This window comes from Sinocyclocheilus rhinocerous, unplaced genomic scaffold (genome assembly GCF_001515625.1).
Source record: "Sinocyclocheilus rhinocerous isolate Xijiao unplaced genomic scaffold, SAMN03320098_v1.1 scaffold245, whole genome shotgun sequence".
Classification (NCBI taxonomy): domain Eukaryota; kingdom Metazoa; phylum Chordata; class Actinopteri; order Cypriniformes; family Cyprinidae; genus Sinocyclocheilus; species Sinocyclocheilus rhinocerous.
This window is the reverse complement of record NW_015659923.1, coordinates 664,258-682,141: the sequence shown is the minus strand read 5'-3', so window position 1 is coordinate 682,141 and position 17,884 is coordinate 664,258. Positions and strand designations below refer to the sequence as shown.

General features: G+C 38.9%; 1 protein-coding gene across 1 annotated transcript in view; it reads right to left on the bottom strand.

The window, feature by feature from the left end:
* Positions 1-17,444, bottom strand: part of scrib (scribble planar cell polarity protein) — a 99,715-nt gene extending 82,271 nt beyond the window's left edge. The window contains exon 1 of the mRNA XM_016533293.1: positions 16,255-17,444. Coding sequence (XP_016388779.1) covers positions 16,255-16,413 — 159 coding nt within the window. The 5' untranslated portion in view covers positions 16,414-17,444. The remainder of the gene's footprint in view (positions 1-16,254) is intronic.
* Positions 17,445-17,884: the final 440 nt, after the last annotated feature.

The following is a 17,884-nucleotide window of genomic DNA, read 5'->3' as shown; positions in this document are numbered from 1 at the left end:
GCATTGGATAGCTGGCCAATCAGAGCACACCTCGCTTTTTCAGACCGATGAGCTTTGTAAAAATCGACGTGTTTCAGAAAGGCGGGGCATAGAGGAAAAACAATAATGTACAGTGTGTGGAAAATAATGTGTTTTTTGAACCTTAAACCGCATAAACACATTTCATTACACCAAATACACAAAATAATGTTCTTTTTAGCAACATCATATGATCCCTTTAATATTCACAAATACTAATCCATATTGCGTTTTGATATGTGTACTGACCTACTTTTGATTTATGCATTCAAAATTAGCCAAATTCCATGACATTCTGTGTTATACAGTAAATTCCGTTTTTATGACTGGATTCCACGATTCCGTCCGTGTTTTGCATCGTGGAAATCATAGGGCCCTATATATTTTGCAAAATGTCTCAGTGTTTTTGTCCATACAATGGAAGTCAACTATCACCTAAACTGCTACCAACATTCTTCAAAATATCTTCTTTTACATTCCATAGAAGAAAGTAATTTAAGTTTGGAACAACTTCATGTGGTGAGTAAAAAATTTCTTTTTTTGTGAACTATCCCTTTAAGAGAGCAAGATTTAAGTGTCAAATCAACTGCACACTAAACATTTCAGGCTGTGGAGCTGTACACTTATCAATCCGCACTACAAATGTGAGCCAAATCTGCTACACAAAACATTATGAGAGCAGATTCTACATTTGTGGGACACCATGTCCAAACCAGACACAATGCAAGTTCCCAGCATCAAGCAATTTGTCTTTCCACAGCAGGATTTTGGACAGTAGGCAGGGCTACCAGCAGGAAACACCACCAAATTGATCAAATGACCTCTCTCTTGTCTGGTTAATACAAAAGCTCAGGTTTACACAGAAGAGCTTGTGGAGTCTGATTGGGCCACGTTGTTAGAGAAAGAGAGCAAGTGAGAGATGTGTTTGAGCTGGCGAAAGCTCCTCTGGTCTCGGCAGCAGTGTGATGGTTAGAGAGGCTCTGCAAAACAAAAACGCTACATTCCTCAGCTCTCTCCATTATTCCCACTTCCTGTCCACCACAGCACTCTCAAAACAGAGGAATCAACAAGACAAACACACACGTCAACAAATCAGCAGCGCCCGAGCCCTCACTCACTCTCACACACACCCTGTGGTAAACAAAGGGCCATTTTGGTCTGTTTTGGGCACTGTGCGTGTCGAGGCACTGACGAAGTCATACACTGACAAAACGCGCTGCAGATATAAACACAGACAGGCAGAAACACGCACGAACAAGCACACAGAAAACAGTCCTTCTTTCGAGCCCATTAAACTGGTACCATATTAGTTAAGTCGTGATACATGAATGAAACTTTTGATTAGAGCAGGAGACCAAAACACAGAGGAATAACTGCTAAATGCGGTCATGCTTGGTTAAAGTACAATGAGCTTGACTTCCTGGTTGGTTCAACATTCATAAAAGAAAAATACTCAGGTTTGCCAACCATTGCAAACCAAAAAAGAAAAAGAAAAAAAAAACATGACTTAAACTTACTGATGAGTTTTTTGAGCTTCAACTATTCTTCTACTGGACAAAGTGTGGTCTTGGTGTAAAAAGATCCAGGAATGCAGTTTCGATTTAAGGTTTTGTTCATAGCGAATATTTGCTTGGGGTGTGAATAAGACTTTAGAGTGAGTTTACAGCATGTGTTATGATGAGGTCTGTGCAGTACGTCTGCCTCTGAGGTTCAGTCTGGACCCCTGAGAGATGCAGGACTAAAGCCTCCTGTGACATGAAGACACTCCTGTGTCTTCAAGGATGCTTCACTACTCATTTTAAACAAATGTCCATTATAGTCCAAATAATCTAGAACATTCTAATATCAGAGTATGCTGATAAATATGAACTTCAGCTTCTAATTCCATGCTGTTGTGTTTATCTGTTGGATATATGGAAAGAAACAACATACTCCACACAAACATTTATCACCAATGTCCAATTAATTAACGGCAGTGCTGAATTCAGTCTTTACTTGGATTGTATTAAGTTCCTTGGAGCAGCAGGATATAAAAAGAGGAGTGATATTCTTACAAAAATGTCCAGTTGCTAAGCAGAAACTGGAGGCATTCCTAACTGGCGAGAAATAAGAGAAATGCATTTTCAAAGCTCAGCTAGACCCAAAAAGTAGCCCTAAATACAGACTTCTCAGTTTCAGGCTAAACTCAATCTCCAGGCAAAAGCTACATGCACAATTTAAGTGCAGTTAAATGTTCAGTAGTTAAGAAATTTGGGCTGATAATACAAAAGGTTGCAGGTTCAGTCCCAGTTGGAGATCCTTCACTCCAGCCCTACAATTTGTTATTCATGTACCTCCCACAACCATTTGTTAAATGACAGTAGCCGATCAATCATTTGGTCTTCCTGAAGGGTCCTATGTGCACTCACTTCTGTCTAGATAAAATTATTATTGGTGATTTTAAAGATAACATCCAAGCAATAGACAACTGCAAAAATAACCAGTATAACACTGATATATTGTTCATGTTTAGTAGTGCACATAATTTTAATTTCAATCAAACAAAATGTATGAAAAGACACATCTGAAATGACCTCAACACAATGAGTATCACAGCAGTTGTCCAACACTGCCAGCTGGCAGTCATCATTTATTTAGGTCCCATTTTAAAAGCTCTTTCTCTGGAGCTGGACTAGTGTTCAGGTCAATCAACCTTCAAAGCCGCAAGAGAAGTTATCAGTCAGAGTGCTTGACCACCAATGAGATTAAACGAAATATGAAAGTGCATAGCTGATGAACTTCCTTCCTGTCTCGACTGAGAGACCTTTGTAACTTTGCTTGTCACTGCAGTCAATAAAAGCATTTTCACATGACAAATGCTCCAAATTTTAAAAACCAAAAAAGTTGATTTTTCAAATATAAATAAGATAAAGCTTAATAAAGGTTGTTAAAAACAAAATGTGGCCAGTCACTACACAAAGTTTTCTGTTTGTCATATCAAGTGAGAGATCAGTAAGGTACCACACACCCTGTACTTTGTCAGTGCGGTTCATACCAAGTTGATATTTACAGTCAAATGCGAATGCATCTAACTTCCAACAAAGATAAAACGTAGGAGTTGGAGATGCTACATGTCCATGTAGCAACAGCAGTGTGCTCTCCACGTGGGCTCGCCTTGCATCCTGTGGCCATGGAAACGTGAGTCCGTGGGGATTTGCTATACAGCTTCTGTGTGTTGCACGAGTCACCAACAAGAACAAGCAAACTGTAGAGAAAAAAGACCACTAGCACATAGTATCAGCACGCTGCATCCAAATCGCTCAAACATGCTTTATCACTTTTATCAGGGAAAACACACCATTTACAAACTAAGACCAGGGGCCTGATGTATAAACGTTACGTACGCACATTTCCATGCCTATTTTGTGCGTACGCAACGTTTATACATCATGGTATTAATTTTCCACGCACATATCGGGATTTATAAAAAATAAACTAGGCGTAAATGTGCACGCACCGTACGGACACTCTAAACCATGCGTACGCACACTTTTACTGGAGTGAGCGAAATAAATTACACTTTAAATTGTGTTCTAAATAGCAAAACTCATGTTCTGAGAAAATACTTTTGCACGAATAATAGTGATACATTTTGTGAACTTGACTTTGTTTGATGGCTTTGGAACATAGACGGTATCACGGTAACGACAGACATAAGGATGCGCTCGTTGATCAAACAGTCCATTGGTCTGATGACAGTAGAACCTCTGTTCACAGGTGTCGCGCACAGACAGTAGCCTAACGATAACCCCTTTCGTGCTCTTCCCAATATTGTGACAAACACCATATTTAAAAGATAGAATTTGAAGGAAACCGTAAGATATGTGCATTTTATTTTCAAAATGTTTTGTTATTGACGCGGTGAGTCAGACAGCTATTTACAGTGCAAAAAAATAAGGCCTATCTCTTTCCATAAAAATAACAACAGGCAAATTGCATAAATTAGAATAGTGATGTCTTAAAACACATTTATTGTCCGTATCTCATATTTTCCTAACGTATTGTACCCTTAACTGCGTTAAACATGGTGTCACGTGGATGGAAATATGCATGGAAATGATATGCAGATGACGTTATGCATATTAAAATTAGGCGTGGTAAGCTCCATATATGGCTATTTCAGGGAGGAGATGGGGTGGAGATTCATGTACGCACAATCTTCTACTGACTGGGTATTACAAAGGGAATTTTTAGCAGGTTCTGGCGTACGCATGGCTTTATAAATCTGAAAACTTTTGTACGTACGCAAAATCTAGCTTTTGTGCGTACGCACACATTTAGGATGAAATCTACGTAAAGTTTTATACATGAGGCCCCTGGCATATAGGACAAACCTGCCTAACCCATGCCTTATAAATAGCTTACTGCAATAAAAGGTCTGTATCTTCTCAGACAAAGCAGGAGATCAGAGTTCAGACGACAGGGTGCCGCCATCTACAGTAACACCTATCCCAGTATCTGGAGGAGATCAGCCAGACTGGGCCATCTGTACTGGAGTCTGTGTGTTTACTCTGTCCCACAGCACGCACGGACAATGTGCTCCACACACAGAGAGAGATTTACACGACAGGTGTTGAGGCAGATAGAGGAGGAGCTGCTGGAAGGGTCAGATCCATGGAAACGTTCATATTGTGACAAGTAAACAGTAATCATGAGGATGTGCTTGGGGGTGAAGCACGCACCGTCTTGAATTTACAGTAACTGTGGCCCGTTCAAATATCTAGACGGCCCAGGTATCAAGACTCACAACTTACTGGCATCAAAAACTGCAAATAAAAACGAATGCACCAAAACAAAAATTGGACAAAAGTGTGACCAGGGGCTGGATTCATGAAAATCATCTTAGTAAAACAAGAGAAGTAGTTTGTAACAATGTTCCTGTGTGCAATACTTGGAAATTCTTAAGATCTTCTAAAATATTTTCTTAAGAATTTTTTTCTCCTTGACAGGCTTTAGCATTAACTGATTGTATGGCGGATAAAATTTCAACACCTCAAAGGTGTTTTTGCACCTCCTCCAGTAAAATGTAATAATAAAAAAAGTGAAAAAAAAAAATGAAGCCCCTAATTGATTGTTTTTGTATAGTTGTTTCTGAATTCAGCAAAAACTCACGTAATGCATAATTAATAACCATCTTTGTTTACACTATCGACCACTGGTGTCACTTCAGAGAACTCATGCACATCCTTAATAATAGAAATATGTATTATATGTAGCTACTGTTATATTGTAATGATTAACATTTGAAGCAACAAATTCATTAAACATCTAATTTTTGGGGATCTGAAACAAGTTGGAGGTTATCAAAATAATGATCTTTAAAAAAAGCATCATATGACCCCTTTAAGAGGTTATTTACAATAATTTTTAAGACCATTCTTTTCTTCGTTTCTTTTTAAGTTTTGCCTTTAGAACAATCTTAAGAAAAAAGATAATAAAGAGATATTTTTACTTTATTGTTAGGCTAGAAAATAAAAGAAAATGGCAGAAATGTATTCTTACAAGTCGCTGAATTTGTCCGCACACTGAAATTTTTTTTCCAATCAGACCAAAAAAGGTCTGAAGAAAGCACTGGGCTGAAACGTCTGCTTTTTGGTCTGTTTTTAATACACTTTGCACTTTCGTCACTTTTGCATATGGATAATAAAAACTACATTTTTGAGAGACCTTTTTTGGTCTGATTGGAAATTTCTTTCAGTGTGCGGACAAATTCAGCGACTTGTTGGACTAAAACTTTCTCCCTTTTTGCTCTACGCACCTGAGAACTCGTTCTTTTTTAGCGCACCCAATTCTTGTTTGAGAAATTTATTCTTAAGAATGTTTTGTGAATTTGGCCCCAAAAACCACTACCCAAATCTATAACATGAGAAAAACAATGAAGCTAGTTTACATGTACATTTATGCATTTAGCAGATGCTTTTATCCAAATCTAAATAAACAATATGAATATTTTCCAAATAACTGACCATTAAAAAAAATTTGACAACTGAAAAGCAGCCATAGAGTATGAACAGGAACAGATACACCCCGCTGTGGCAAAGTGTTGTTTATGTGTATGTGTTTATAAGCCTGAAAAACACAAGCAGAACAGTAAAGCATTAGGTCTGGAGGCTGTAAATGATTATAGGGGGTGTTTCCTGGTCGGAGGTGAACACAGGGAAGTGGAGCTTGAGTCAAGCGACCTGTACTAAACACTGAAACTACCCTGCACTGGATGATGGCTGGTGCCGCCCATGTTTACCCAGAGAGACAGGTGACTGGCTCATGTTTCTGGTGCAAGCGTGTGAGATTAAAGGGACATGAAAACAGATGTACATGCTGATCTTAGAAGTTTACAATGCCACCAAGTCTACACACTTTCTGCAATCAATAGCGAAGACAGAAATGCAGATGATAGAGAGTGAGTGAGTCTCAGACAGGGTGAGGGGCTCCCAGTGTTAATCCTCCTCCGGAATCGAACTCCCCGAGAGGGGTGGGGACAGGATGTGTGAGCCAGCTGCTCCCCGGCTCAGACAAAAGGACGCAGGGTAACACATTTCAGGCCGGTTTAAGTAGAGGCTTCTCAGTCTGCAGCCCGGGCCAAATCAAGAGCATAATCTCACGAAACAAGTGACTGTGAGAGTGTGAAAAGATGACAGGAGAAGAGACAGTGTTCATTGTTTCTGGAGGAACTGGCAGACGCTGCAAGATTTCAGTGCCAACGCGTTAAAACACCACAGTCCTACTCCTGCCCTTAATCAGAATTTCCTCTCTTCAACAGGATTAATTTTACACATGCATCAGTGCACCTGCTGCCACTCAATGATATGATATGGTATTTCATCTTCACCCGAGAATGACCGATATTGCTTCATGATCATTAAGCCATACTGGCAATGGTCATGGAAACTGAAAATGTTTTTTAAATCTTCGAAAAAATTTATATTAATAAAGATTTATATTAATAAAAACATTAGTAGTAGTATTTGCACTACAGGTCATTAAGCTAGGAGTCAGTAGATTATTTATTTATTTATTCACTTTTTAATGCCATGCCAGCATCAAGGCTATTTTGTAAGATTTTTTAAAGGGGGGATTAATGCTATTACATAGGCACAGGAAAGAAGTGTGTTTTTGGTTGTGAGGGAAAGATAACCTTGTTCAGCTTCCCAAACTAAAGGCTCTTTGGAGATATGAAGGATGCAATGCTACTCAAGACTAACATGAGATTGGGCGAAACTGTGTGTGTTATGTCCCCTTTAAAAAGAGATTTAGAATAAAAATTATATTCAAAAAGATTTTCACACTATTAATGTTTTTACTGTATTTTTGATCAAATAAACACAGCCTTGGTAAGCATAAGAGACTTCTTTAAAAAAACATTTTTGAAAGGTAGTGTGTTAAAAGCACACACACACACACAGAGGAACGGTTTTATATAAAACAAATCATGTTCTTTAAAAATGACTACAGAATGAAAACAATTCAGTAACTTTTAATGCTCAAAACTAAAAATCTTTATCCTAATCTTTATGCTGTGGTGCTAGGGCTGTAAGCAGATGATAGAGAGTGAGTGAGAATTCTAAGCAGAATTCTGAAGTGAGCAAGAGAACAGACTGTGTGAAAGAGGCTCAGCACAGTGTGATCTCCAAACCTTTGCAGTCTGAGCAGCACGAGAAAAGAGGCGAGAGGGAGGAGAGGGATGGGGGATGAGGATAGGTTTACTGCAGCACTCACAATGGCAGCTGTGATTTATGTGGACTGCTGGCCCAGTTCTGTGGGCCGTAGGGGGAAGCCCTCACTTACGAACATCTCATGTGCTGGCTCACAAGACAGAAGCAGAAAGTCAAGACAATGACCAGACTAAACAAGGTATGATCGAGGTACAGTAGTAAAACTACCGACCAACTCTCAGATTCACTTATAACAAGGTTATGGATCCCCTCAAATTATGTCTTTGTTCAGTGCTATCTTGTGGTTTCTAAAACAATCAGATTAAGGGATGGACAGTGTCTCGATATAATCTAAAGAAAGCTCCCAAATCATTAGTTAATTAACTTCTCATTTCAGAGTTCCTAATATCATTCTTAAAAGTCAAGATATTCAACAACAACAACAACTACATAATTTCTATATTAGCTGATAAATGATCAATAAACACCAATGTGTAGTATGTTCCAAGCTAATATCCAAATACCATATTTAAATCTAAGGTTCAAGTACTGCATGTTGGCATTCTGTGAATTATTATTTGGAATGGGAAACATTTACACAGCAAATAATTGAAGTTTAGCAGGCAAATGGGCAGAAAAAGTCAATTTTGTAGTATAGAATGCTACCAATATTTTGTGTAATTACTGTATATAAAACCATTCAAATGCTTGAGGCATTAAGATTAAATTCTTTCAAATGCTGTTTCCTTCTATAAAAGATATATATATATACATATGTACACTATATATAAAAAAAACTGTTTTCAACATTGATAATAAATGCTTCTTGAGCAGCAAATCAGCATATCAGAATTATTTCTGAAGGATCATGTGACAATGGAGCAATGACTGCTGAAAATTCAACACTGCTATCACAGGATTAAATGACATTTTAAAATATATTAAAATAGTTTTTATTGTATTTTTATCAAATAAATTCTGCCTTTGTAAGACAAAAACATTCTTTCTAAATAATAATAATAAAAACCATTATGAACAACATTATGAACTTTAAAACATTATGAACTTAAAAAGACCCAGTAACAAGTCAAGAATACTATCCTGAAGTCCACTGAGAATTACAAAGCAATGGATGGCAGGTCACAAGCTGGGGTTGCTATTGAAAACATTACTGGTTGTTCTCAAGATGCTCTTGTAATCCTGTTGGCTAACACATATCTTAAATGATTATGCTGCATGTGGTATGAAGTAAGCTGGCCAAATAAGAGTGAAGGGCTTACAGTTCGGCCTCATAAGCCAATTAGGCAAATTAGTGAGTAATGAAAGATTATTTTAACACCCTACCTGCAGCAATTACAGCACAGCAAGACTGCATCATGTAATAAACTGCGCTTATGTTTGAAGCATTACTGTGATGACAAGAAACTAGAAAATTTGTTTAAAAGCTTTAAAAAATACTTTGTTGACATAAGAAAACACTAGCATCACCCTCAAGCTGCTGTATTTCATGGAAGACTGCACACTCCAGTATAAACACAGGCCTGGACGGCAGACAGAAGGTAGTTGATTTCACTTCTCTACAGATCTCATCCATCCAGCGAGCACTGACTGTACGCTTGGAACAGCACAGCTGCAGACAGCCACTCCACTCAAGAGACCCTCGAGGGACAGGCTTAGTGGGACGATACGGCTCGTGCAGCAGAGAGAGGAAGGGGACAAGGGGGGGTTAAACGTGTTTTTACAGATGAATGAAAGCCATAATCGGGCCCAGGGCGGTCACACAAAGGAGGGATGCTGGGTTGGGATACTGTAATGGCAAAATGAGCTGTTCACTACTACAGAAATTTTTTGGGGGGGGGGATGATATGCTCAGATGGCCCATTTTGTTCAGTTTGAATCAGCTTCAACACAAGCAGTGTACCAAAGATGGCATCAGCCTCGACAATGAAATTGTTTTGACTAAAAGATGGATTTTAAAAGTATAAAACAAGCCTCAAATTACATTCAAAACTGACCTGATTTCAGTATCACTAATAGCACAAAACTCTTAGGGGCATGGGCAAGATGCAAGCAAAAAAAAAAAAAAAAGCACAGACAGAATGCAAGAGCACATCTTGTGTGAAAACCTTACCTTGTTAAACCTATTTTGACTCCAATGGAAAGCAACAAAAAGTGTGAAACATAAAAGTGTCCAAGGTTAAGGGAGTTTTTCTTATATAATAAAGTTTGAGATTTAATCAGGTGTCAGATGACAAAATAATTTCACATTTGCAGAGTAATTTTCACTTGCAAATGAGTGAAACGCTCACACTGTACAGCCCTGAAACATCCCATCAAGAAGACATATTTGCAGTGAAAGCTAAAACAGACCTTGTGACTGCTGCTATGCTAATTTAGAGGTGTGACATTTTCATGCACAACTGACAAGAAGCAAAAATCTTTCTAATTCTTCTGGACGTCACAAAGAGAGATTTACCTTTTAATTGCCAAAAACAAGTAAATGACAATGGGCATGACTGAAAAGTTCAGCATTTTAGTAAGAGCATTGCAACTAGATGAATGGAACGAAAATGTGTATGTAAACAAATGTATGTATGTTCAAACTTTATTTAAATGTGTCCTTATTGCTGTGTAATTTCTACTGTACCAAGTAATATAAGAAGACATATTTGCAGTGAAAGCTAAAACAGACCTTGTGACTGCTGCTATGCTAATTTAGAGGTGTGACATTTTCATGCACAACTGACAAGAAGCAAAAATCTTTCTAATTCTTCTGGACGTCACAAAGAGAGATTTACCTTTTAATTGCCAAAAACAAGTAAATGACAATGGGCATGACTGAAAAGTTCAGCATTTTAGTAAGAGCATTGCAACTAGATGAATGGAACGAAAATGTGTATGTAAACAAATGTATGTATGTTCAAACTTTATTTAAATGTGTCCTTATTGCTGTGTAATTTCTACTGTACCAAGTAATATTAATTAAAGGGATAGTTCACCCAAAAATGAAAATTACCCCATGATATACTCATCCTTAAGCCATCCTAGCTGTACTGTCAGATGAATACAGTCGGAGCTGTATTAAAAAACGTACTGGCTCTTCCAAGCTTTATAATAGCAGTGAATAGGGGTCGAGATTTTGAAGCCCAAAAAAGTGCATCTAACCATCATAAAAAGTGCTCCACATGGCTCCAGCGGGTTAATAAAGGCTTTCTGAAACAAAGTGATGCATTTGTGTAAGAAAAATATCCATATTAAAAACTTTATAAACCGTAATGTCTAGTTTCTGCTAACTGTCGTACGTGCGCTCACGAGAGAGTGGCGTTAAAGCGGATGACTCAGGTGGAGCGTAAGCTCCGGTGAGATGTGATGAACTGTGTAAACGAGTGACGAATTTGTAAAGAAAAATGTTTGAGGATTTTGATATAAGGTCAAGAGGAGACTGCTTTTCCTTTGCTGTAAACAAAACTTGGTTCTTGCGAGGCTAGCATATTCTCACCGGAGCTTTATGCATAATTATTCATAAATTCACTGTTATTACTATAGCAAATGTATGTAACAAGTGTATCAAGGACACATTAAAATAAAGTGTTACCAAATATTTTAATGAAAATTTTAATTTATCGTTTACTTTTAATTTGGACTAAGCATCCAAAGGCACCCAATAAGAAAAACATGGTCATGAAATTTTGCATATAACATCTCTCCACCGAATTTCATGAATCAAAACCAATGCATCAGGATGCAATGTGAAGTATCATTTCACACCCTTTCAATGCACAAACATGTAGTTCACAGCAGGTAAGAGAGGAACACCTGCTGGACAGGCACCTATGAATGAACATTAGATGTGTAGAGCAGGGCAGGGAGGAGCCCTACATAGATTAAACCTGTTCTGCAGACAACACAGCACAAATCTGCCACAACGCACACACCCGTTGAGCCTTTCAGAGGGCCATTGTATTAAGGAACCTCTATTAAAACAACTCCTTGAAACTCAGGCACATACTTGAGCTGGAAAAACCACTTTCTGGTTCAAAGCAATTAAGCACAGCTATTATAGGCAATAGGTAAAATATGTTATTCGAGTTCCTCGTTTCGCTTACTTCTACGGTTAGAGTTCAATACTTTGTTTCCTGTTAGTGGTGTCCGCTGATTTACTTTATGTTGCACCAAATGGTCTGACAAAATCTGTTATGAAAGAGCTGTATTGGGTGCCGATAAAACAGAGGAAGGCTTGAAACCTTGACCTAAAATCAAATAACAACATACAGCTAGTATTTTACCCATTCGAAACTCCAGCTGCATAATAAACATTTCCTTCTCTTTCTTCACAGTCGTCATACGAGTCACGGCTGATAAAGGAGGACAATGCCGACAGAGCTGCGATAATAAGCCTGGACATTTAATATGTGCAGCTGGGTGGGAGACGTCAGATTAGCTGAAAGAGCCTACTATGTAACCAGTCACAAGATCTTCCACAACGGTCAAAGCCAAGGAGCGTTTCTCCCTCCCAAACCCTTCAGGGAAAACGTAAAGACTTCACATTTCTCAAAGCTTCGCCAGGAACCTCCTAAACCACAGAAGTATGTGTGTGTGATACACTTGTTAATGATTAAACTACAGCTAATGCCATTTCTGTGCTTTGTGAATGTGGAGAGGGCATTCTGGGTTAATCCAGTTAGAGATCAACATCTCCGAAATGAGGAATTTACTGTGACGAGTGGGTGCTCGACTGTCACACAATAGGACAGAAACAGTGAGGATTAGGGACTGCATACTGACTAAACACGGTGGAAGCTTCACGTTGATGTTTTCGGAGGGTGTGATGGGGAATTCCTCGAATGCTGACGGCTTCGGCCTACAGTTTTATCAGCAGCAGTACAGGAGCTTCAGTTCCCAGACTGTTTAGCAACACGTTTTCCCATGTAAACCAACTCCTGGAAAAAGCTGAAGGCACTTTGTGAGCCACCCAGGTGCTCATATAAAAAAATGAATTGGCAGAACACTTGATCCGAAGTCATTTGCTGCTTATCGGTTTGTCTGAGAGGTAATTTCCCACACTTACTCCTGCTTTGTGCCCTGCGTTAAACTCTCAAATGTTTTTATTTTCGGACTTGCTATAAAGGTGCTTTTTTGAACTATACATATCCAAGCTTTAAAGTGAACATAAGCCATTCAGGTGAGGACCCTAAACCTCCATCTGTTAAGCTTAAAGAACTGTGCCAGGCCACACATATGAAGCTGAAGTTTTTGCATAAACTATCTTCTACAGACAGCCTCAGCCCAACACACTCAAATACTTGACATCGGCTCACACCCAATTGCAAAGGGTCACGGCCTGAGAAGCATTAACATGAGTCATGGTACAGTATTAATCCCAAATCCTGCACTATGACCATGTACATGGAGCTAAAGATGTGGACATTATCCATGCTGAAAAGCAGTCTTTAAGAAAAACAGGAAAGACATCTGATGTTATACTGAGAGAGTATCACAAGCAGGAACGAGTGCAGCAGAGCGTCCAGAGTGGGTCTGGGGGAGAAGGAGCTGTAAGCAGCTTAAAGCCCATCTCGTAGCACATGGCGGAGCAGCGACACACGGAGTCACCATATGGCCTTCTCAAAAGCACAGGCTCAGGCCTGCTGAGACCTTCCGTCTAAGCGTTATAGTAAATGTGTAACAGAGCACCACTCGGACGAAAAGGGCACTACTACAAAACCTGGAACAAGTTAATGAGAAAAAAAATGCAAATATATATAGGCAAATATTAACTAAAAACTTTACATGAACATTAAATGATGGCAAAAATACTTACAAAAAATACATTAATACACACTCACACTCAAAAGTTTGAGAACTAAGATATTTTAATATTTTTGAAAGTCTTTTATGCTCACCAAGGCTGCATTTATTTGATCAAAAATACAATAAAAACACTAATATTGTTAAATATTACAATGTAAAATAAAATTTATATTTAATTTTTTTAAATTATTTTTTTACAAATATTTTATTTAAAAGCTTAATTTCAGCAGCCATTACTCCAGTCTTCAGTGTCACATGATTCTTTAGAAATTATTCTATTATGATGATTTGCTGCTCAATAAACCTTTCTTACATCAAAGTTGAATTTTTTTTTTCATGAAAATGACAATTTTTCAGGATTCTTTGATGAATAGAAAGCATTTATTTTAAAAAGATTATTCTTTTTTTAGTATTCTTTGACAACAATGTAAATGTTATTATCACTATTACGCTAAGTCTTTTATGCTCACCAAGGCTGCATTTATTTGATCAAAAATACAATAAAAACACTAATATTGTTAAATATTACAATGTAAAATAAAATTTATATTTAATTTTTTTAAATTATTTTTTTTACAAATATTTTATTTAAAAGCTTAATTTCAGCAGCCATTACTCCAGTCTTCAGTGTCACATGATTCTTTAGAAATTATTCTATTATGATGATTTGCTGCTCAATAAACCTTTCTTACATCAAAGTTGAATTTTTTTTTTCATGAAAATGACAATTTTTCAGGATTCTTTGATGAATAGAAAGCATTTATTTTAAAAAGATTATTCTTTTTTTAGTATTCTTTGACAACAATGTAAATGTTATTATCACTATTACGCTATTTAATGCATCCTTGCTGAACAGAAGTATTCATTTTTCTTTCTATTAATATCTACTTTTAACTAGTGCCAATCAAGTGTTCAAAAGTGTTAATTTAAATGTATCAATTGTGTGTGCAGCCAACCTACTATTAAATTATACTAAAACATCAGCGTTAGGTATATATCGGACATCATCAACATTCTCCCTAAATCTGAGATGTATCAGTCGACCACTTCTGATCTCCAGACCTTTTTTCAGACAAGAGCTGCCTGAGTTTTCATTTCTCTTTCACTCTCTCTCTGCCACAGGGCTGAGGGGAAGCCATATGCCAACTGTCTGCACACAGTATACACACACATACACAGACCCCCAAGCTCAGGGCCCGACCTGTCCGCTCGGATCAGCTATTCCACATCACGGTCAGAGGATCCTGTGCCGTTCTGTCTGACCCTGTTAGCAATGCTGACTGTAGACTGGCTAACACAGATTGAGTCTTCTGCCAATGAGGCTATGCCAACAGTCCTGGCATTATACGGCCTTCAGAAGAGCACTTCAAATGACTGGGCGGTAGTTGCCAACGGTTTACAGTAGTTTAAATGTTGAATCAAGCATGTTTGCTTATTTTGCTATCAGTGTACTTTAGGGAATGCTAGCTCTGGCAACCCACCAACAGTCTCTCGTGACTCCTATGTGTGGATGTAAATGCTCAAGGTAATAATAAACAAAACAACTTGTGTGTTTACTGTGTGTAAAGACTACTAGACCTGATTCACAGCCAAGTCAGCAGGATCTCTCTCTCTCACACACTCACACAGGATCTCTCTCTCTCACACACTCACACACACATTAACAAAACCGAGGAAATCCAAATTAAAAGGACAAAGCAAACAGCTTTTAGCGTGGTTAGTGAGACAGATGTGTAACACACTAAAGTGCCCCCAAAGGAGGATAGACTGTCAATGTTAGACAGCAGTCTTTTAAGGTAGACCATATGCTTGCAACAAAATCTGCAAACAAGGCATCAAATACATGCTATAGACAACGCTTATTTTAACATTAGTACAGAATAATTCACACAACTTTTTACTAATGAATTACTTTTCCAAATGCTCAGATTACTGGATGAGAACTTTTTATTTATTTATTTTAACAAACACTGTAGGCAAAACCATAATTTTTTCATACTCTGGTCAATTTTGAGCTATTTTGCATCCATAACATGTCTTCTATCAGACTAGTGAAATGAAAACATGCAAAACACACATTAAATATTTATTTTAATGCACTTTATATAGTTGCACCTATAGATTTCAATTACAATACATATTTTCTCTGTTTTCTCAAAATGAGCTTTTTTTTCAGTTGCACTTTACAGTAGCAGATACACATAACTTTCCCGTTGTTTTTTTTTTTTCTAAATATTTTTTACAGAGCGCTTTGTTCATACGCCATTTCTATAACATTTTATTCCTAAAATGAGAATGCTTTTTCTGGCTGCAGACAAGTGCTCCCCTCTGCAATACCTTTAAATCTAACCTAACAAAAAAAAAAGTGAAACAAGAACTTTGAATATGGCGTTGCAAATGATTGAATATTTGATTAGATAATGCCTCCTTTGCATATCTGAACACAACATTTCAGAAAACTTGTAATGCAAAACAATTGTTTTAATGCACCATAATTAATCATCAGGGGAAGTATGGTGAAATAGTTTAGTTTAACATGTAAGCTAAGGTGACTTCTTAAATTTCCCTGATATTTCAAGGTTTCTATGACCGTGGGAAACTTTGAAACAAGAGCAACGGTTTAACCACATTCATGTGTCAAAACCTCACAACAGGTCTATGCATAATTTACAACTGAGGCTGGCAAGCAGAGACAGACATGCACATGAGAGTAAGTGATGGGACACGGCAGTCTTACCTTGGGCAGCTCTCTCAGCTGGTTGGCGTCCAGGAGCAGCTCCTCCAGACTGCGGTTGTAGCGGTAGATCTCATCGGGCACCGCAGTGAGCGAGCAGTGCCGCTTATCCACGGACTCAACGTGACGGTTACACCGCCACAGCGGGATACACTTCAGCATGTCCCGGAGCACTCAGCCCCTCTGCATCGGGGACTCACTCAAGCAGCCAAACGATGGGATACAGACTGGTACTGCCGCCTCGCAACTCCCTGGACTTTATCCACCAAAACCAGTCAAATAAAAGCCCCTGCGCGAACGGTTCTCCTGCAAATGTCCACTAACTCCAGTGATGGCAGAGGACATCCAGAGGATCATACACAAGCCGAGTTACTCAGCACATTCACAGTTTGGTTCAACATAAGCCGAATGAAGTCAACAAAACACACATTTTATGTGCTGTATTCAGTTTTGCAGCATAAACAGCCCCTCGCTGAATTAAACGAGATTATGTCGCACGGAATAAGTGACCCCGCGTTAACATACAGAGGTGTTCAAATACGCCAAACTCGTTGGTTCATGTCACGCGCCCTTTTATAAAACATGTTTTGTCTTGTAATAATAAAAGGAGGTCTAATAATCAAACTAAGTTACATCGTGCTCGTGAGGCTGCTGTAACGTTACACACAACGCTATGCTACAGCTAACTGATTAGCCAGCTGCAGAGCGCTATAGTCCGCCAACCGCTACAAAACACACCAGCCAGCCTCCAAACAAAGACAAAACAACTCGGAACTACTTACAGACGTGTGTGTCGCTGAGATACGAGGGATTTGCGATATGAGATATCCCATACACAGTAGCAACAGGCTAGGAGCAGCAGGCCGGTTCTGTGTGTGTGAGTGTATGTATGTATGTATGTATGTGGGGGGCTGGGCTGATCTCCGCCGCTCCAGAGACACTCCACCGGCTTTGTGCTCCTCTGCTGCCCGTCCTGATATCGAGTCCGGACTAATCCGTCACAAACCTCTCTGTCCTCCTCATATAGGTGGTTGACCTCAGGACGCCGGCGACGCTCCGCCTGGGCTTTATCTGCCGCGGGATTTCCTGCTCTTGTAGGCGAGTGTGTGGAGGTTCGGAGTTAAGGCTTCAGGAGCTGATCCATTCCCAGCTCCGCCTCACTGTTGTGAGTCTCTCTGTCTGAGCGCCCTCTCGCACGCAACTCCGCGGCGCACGGCATCGCTCTCACTCCTCCGGATGGCGACCTCTAGGAGTCTGGAGGAGGAGAGGAGCACTGGAGTCTAGCTAGTGCACTTGCGCCGCCCTGCGGAAAGAACCGTGTACAGTCGGAACAATTCTTTTTATTACCACGCAAAACCGAGTCACTACAAACACCGGTTTTTTTCATGTGATATTTCGTTTATTTATCTACTAAAAAGACAAGTAGCCTGTCGGGTACAGCTGAATCACGTATCTTTAATGTTCTAAAGTAAGCATGTTTAAATGCCTTAAAAGACAACATTCAACAAAACTAATTTTATCTGTGTGTGTGTGTACCTGTTTTACTATTCTGGTGGGGACTTAAACCTGAATACACACAGACTCGTGGGGACTCGTGTCACGGTGGGGACCTAAATTGAGGTCCCCACGGGTA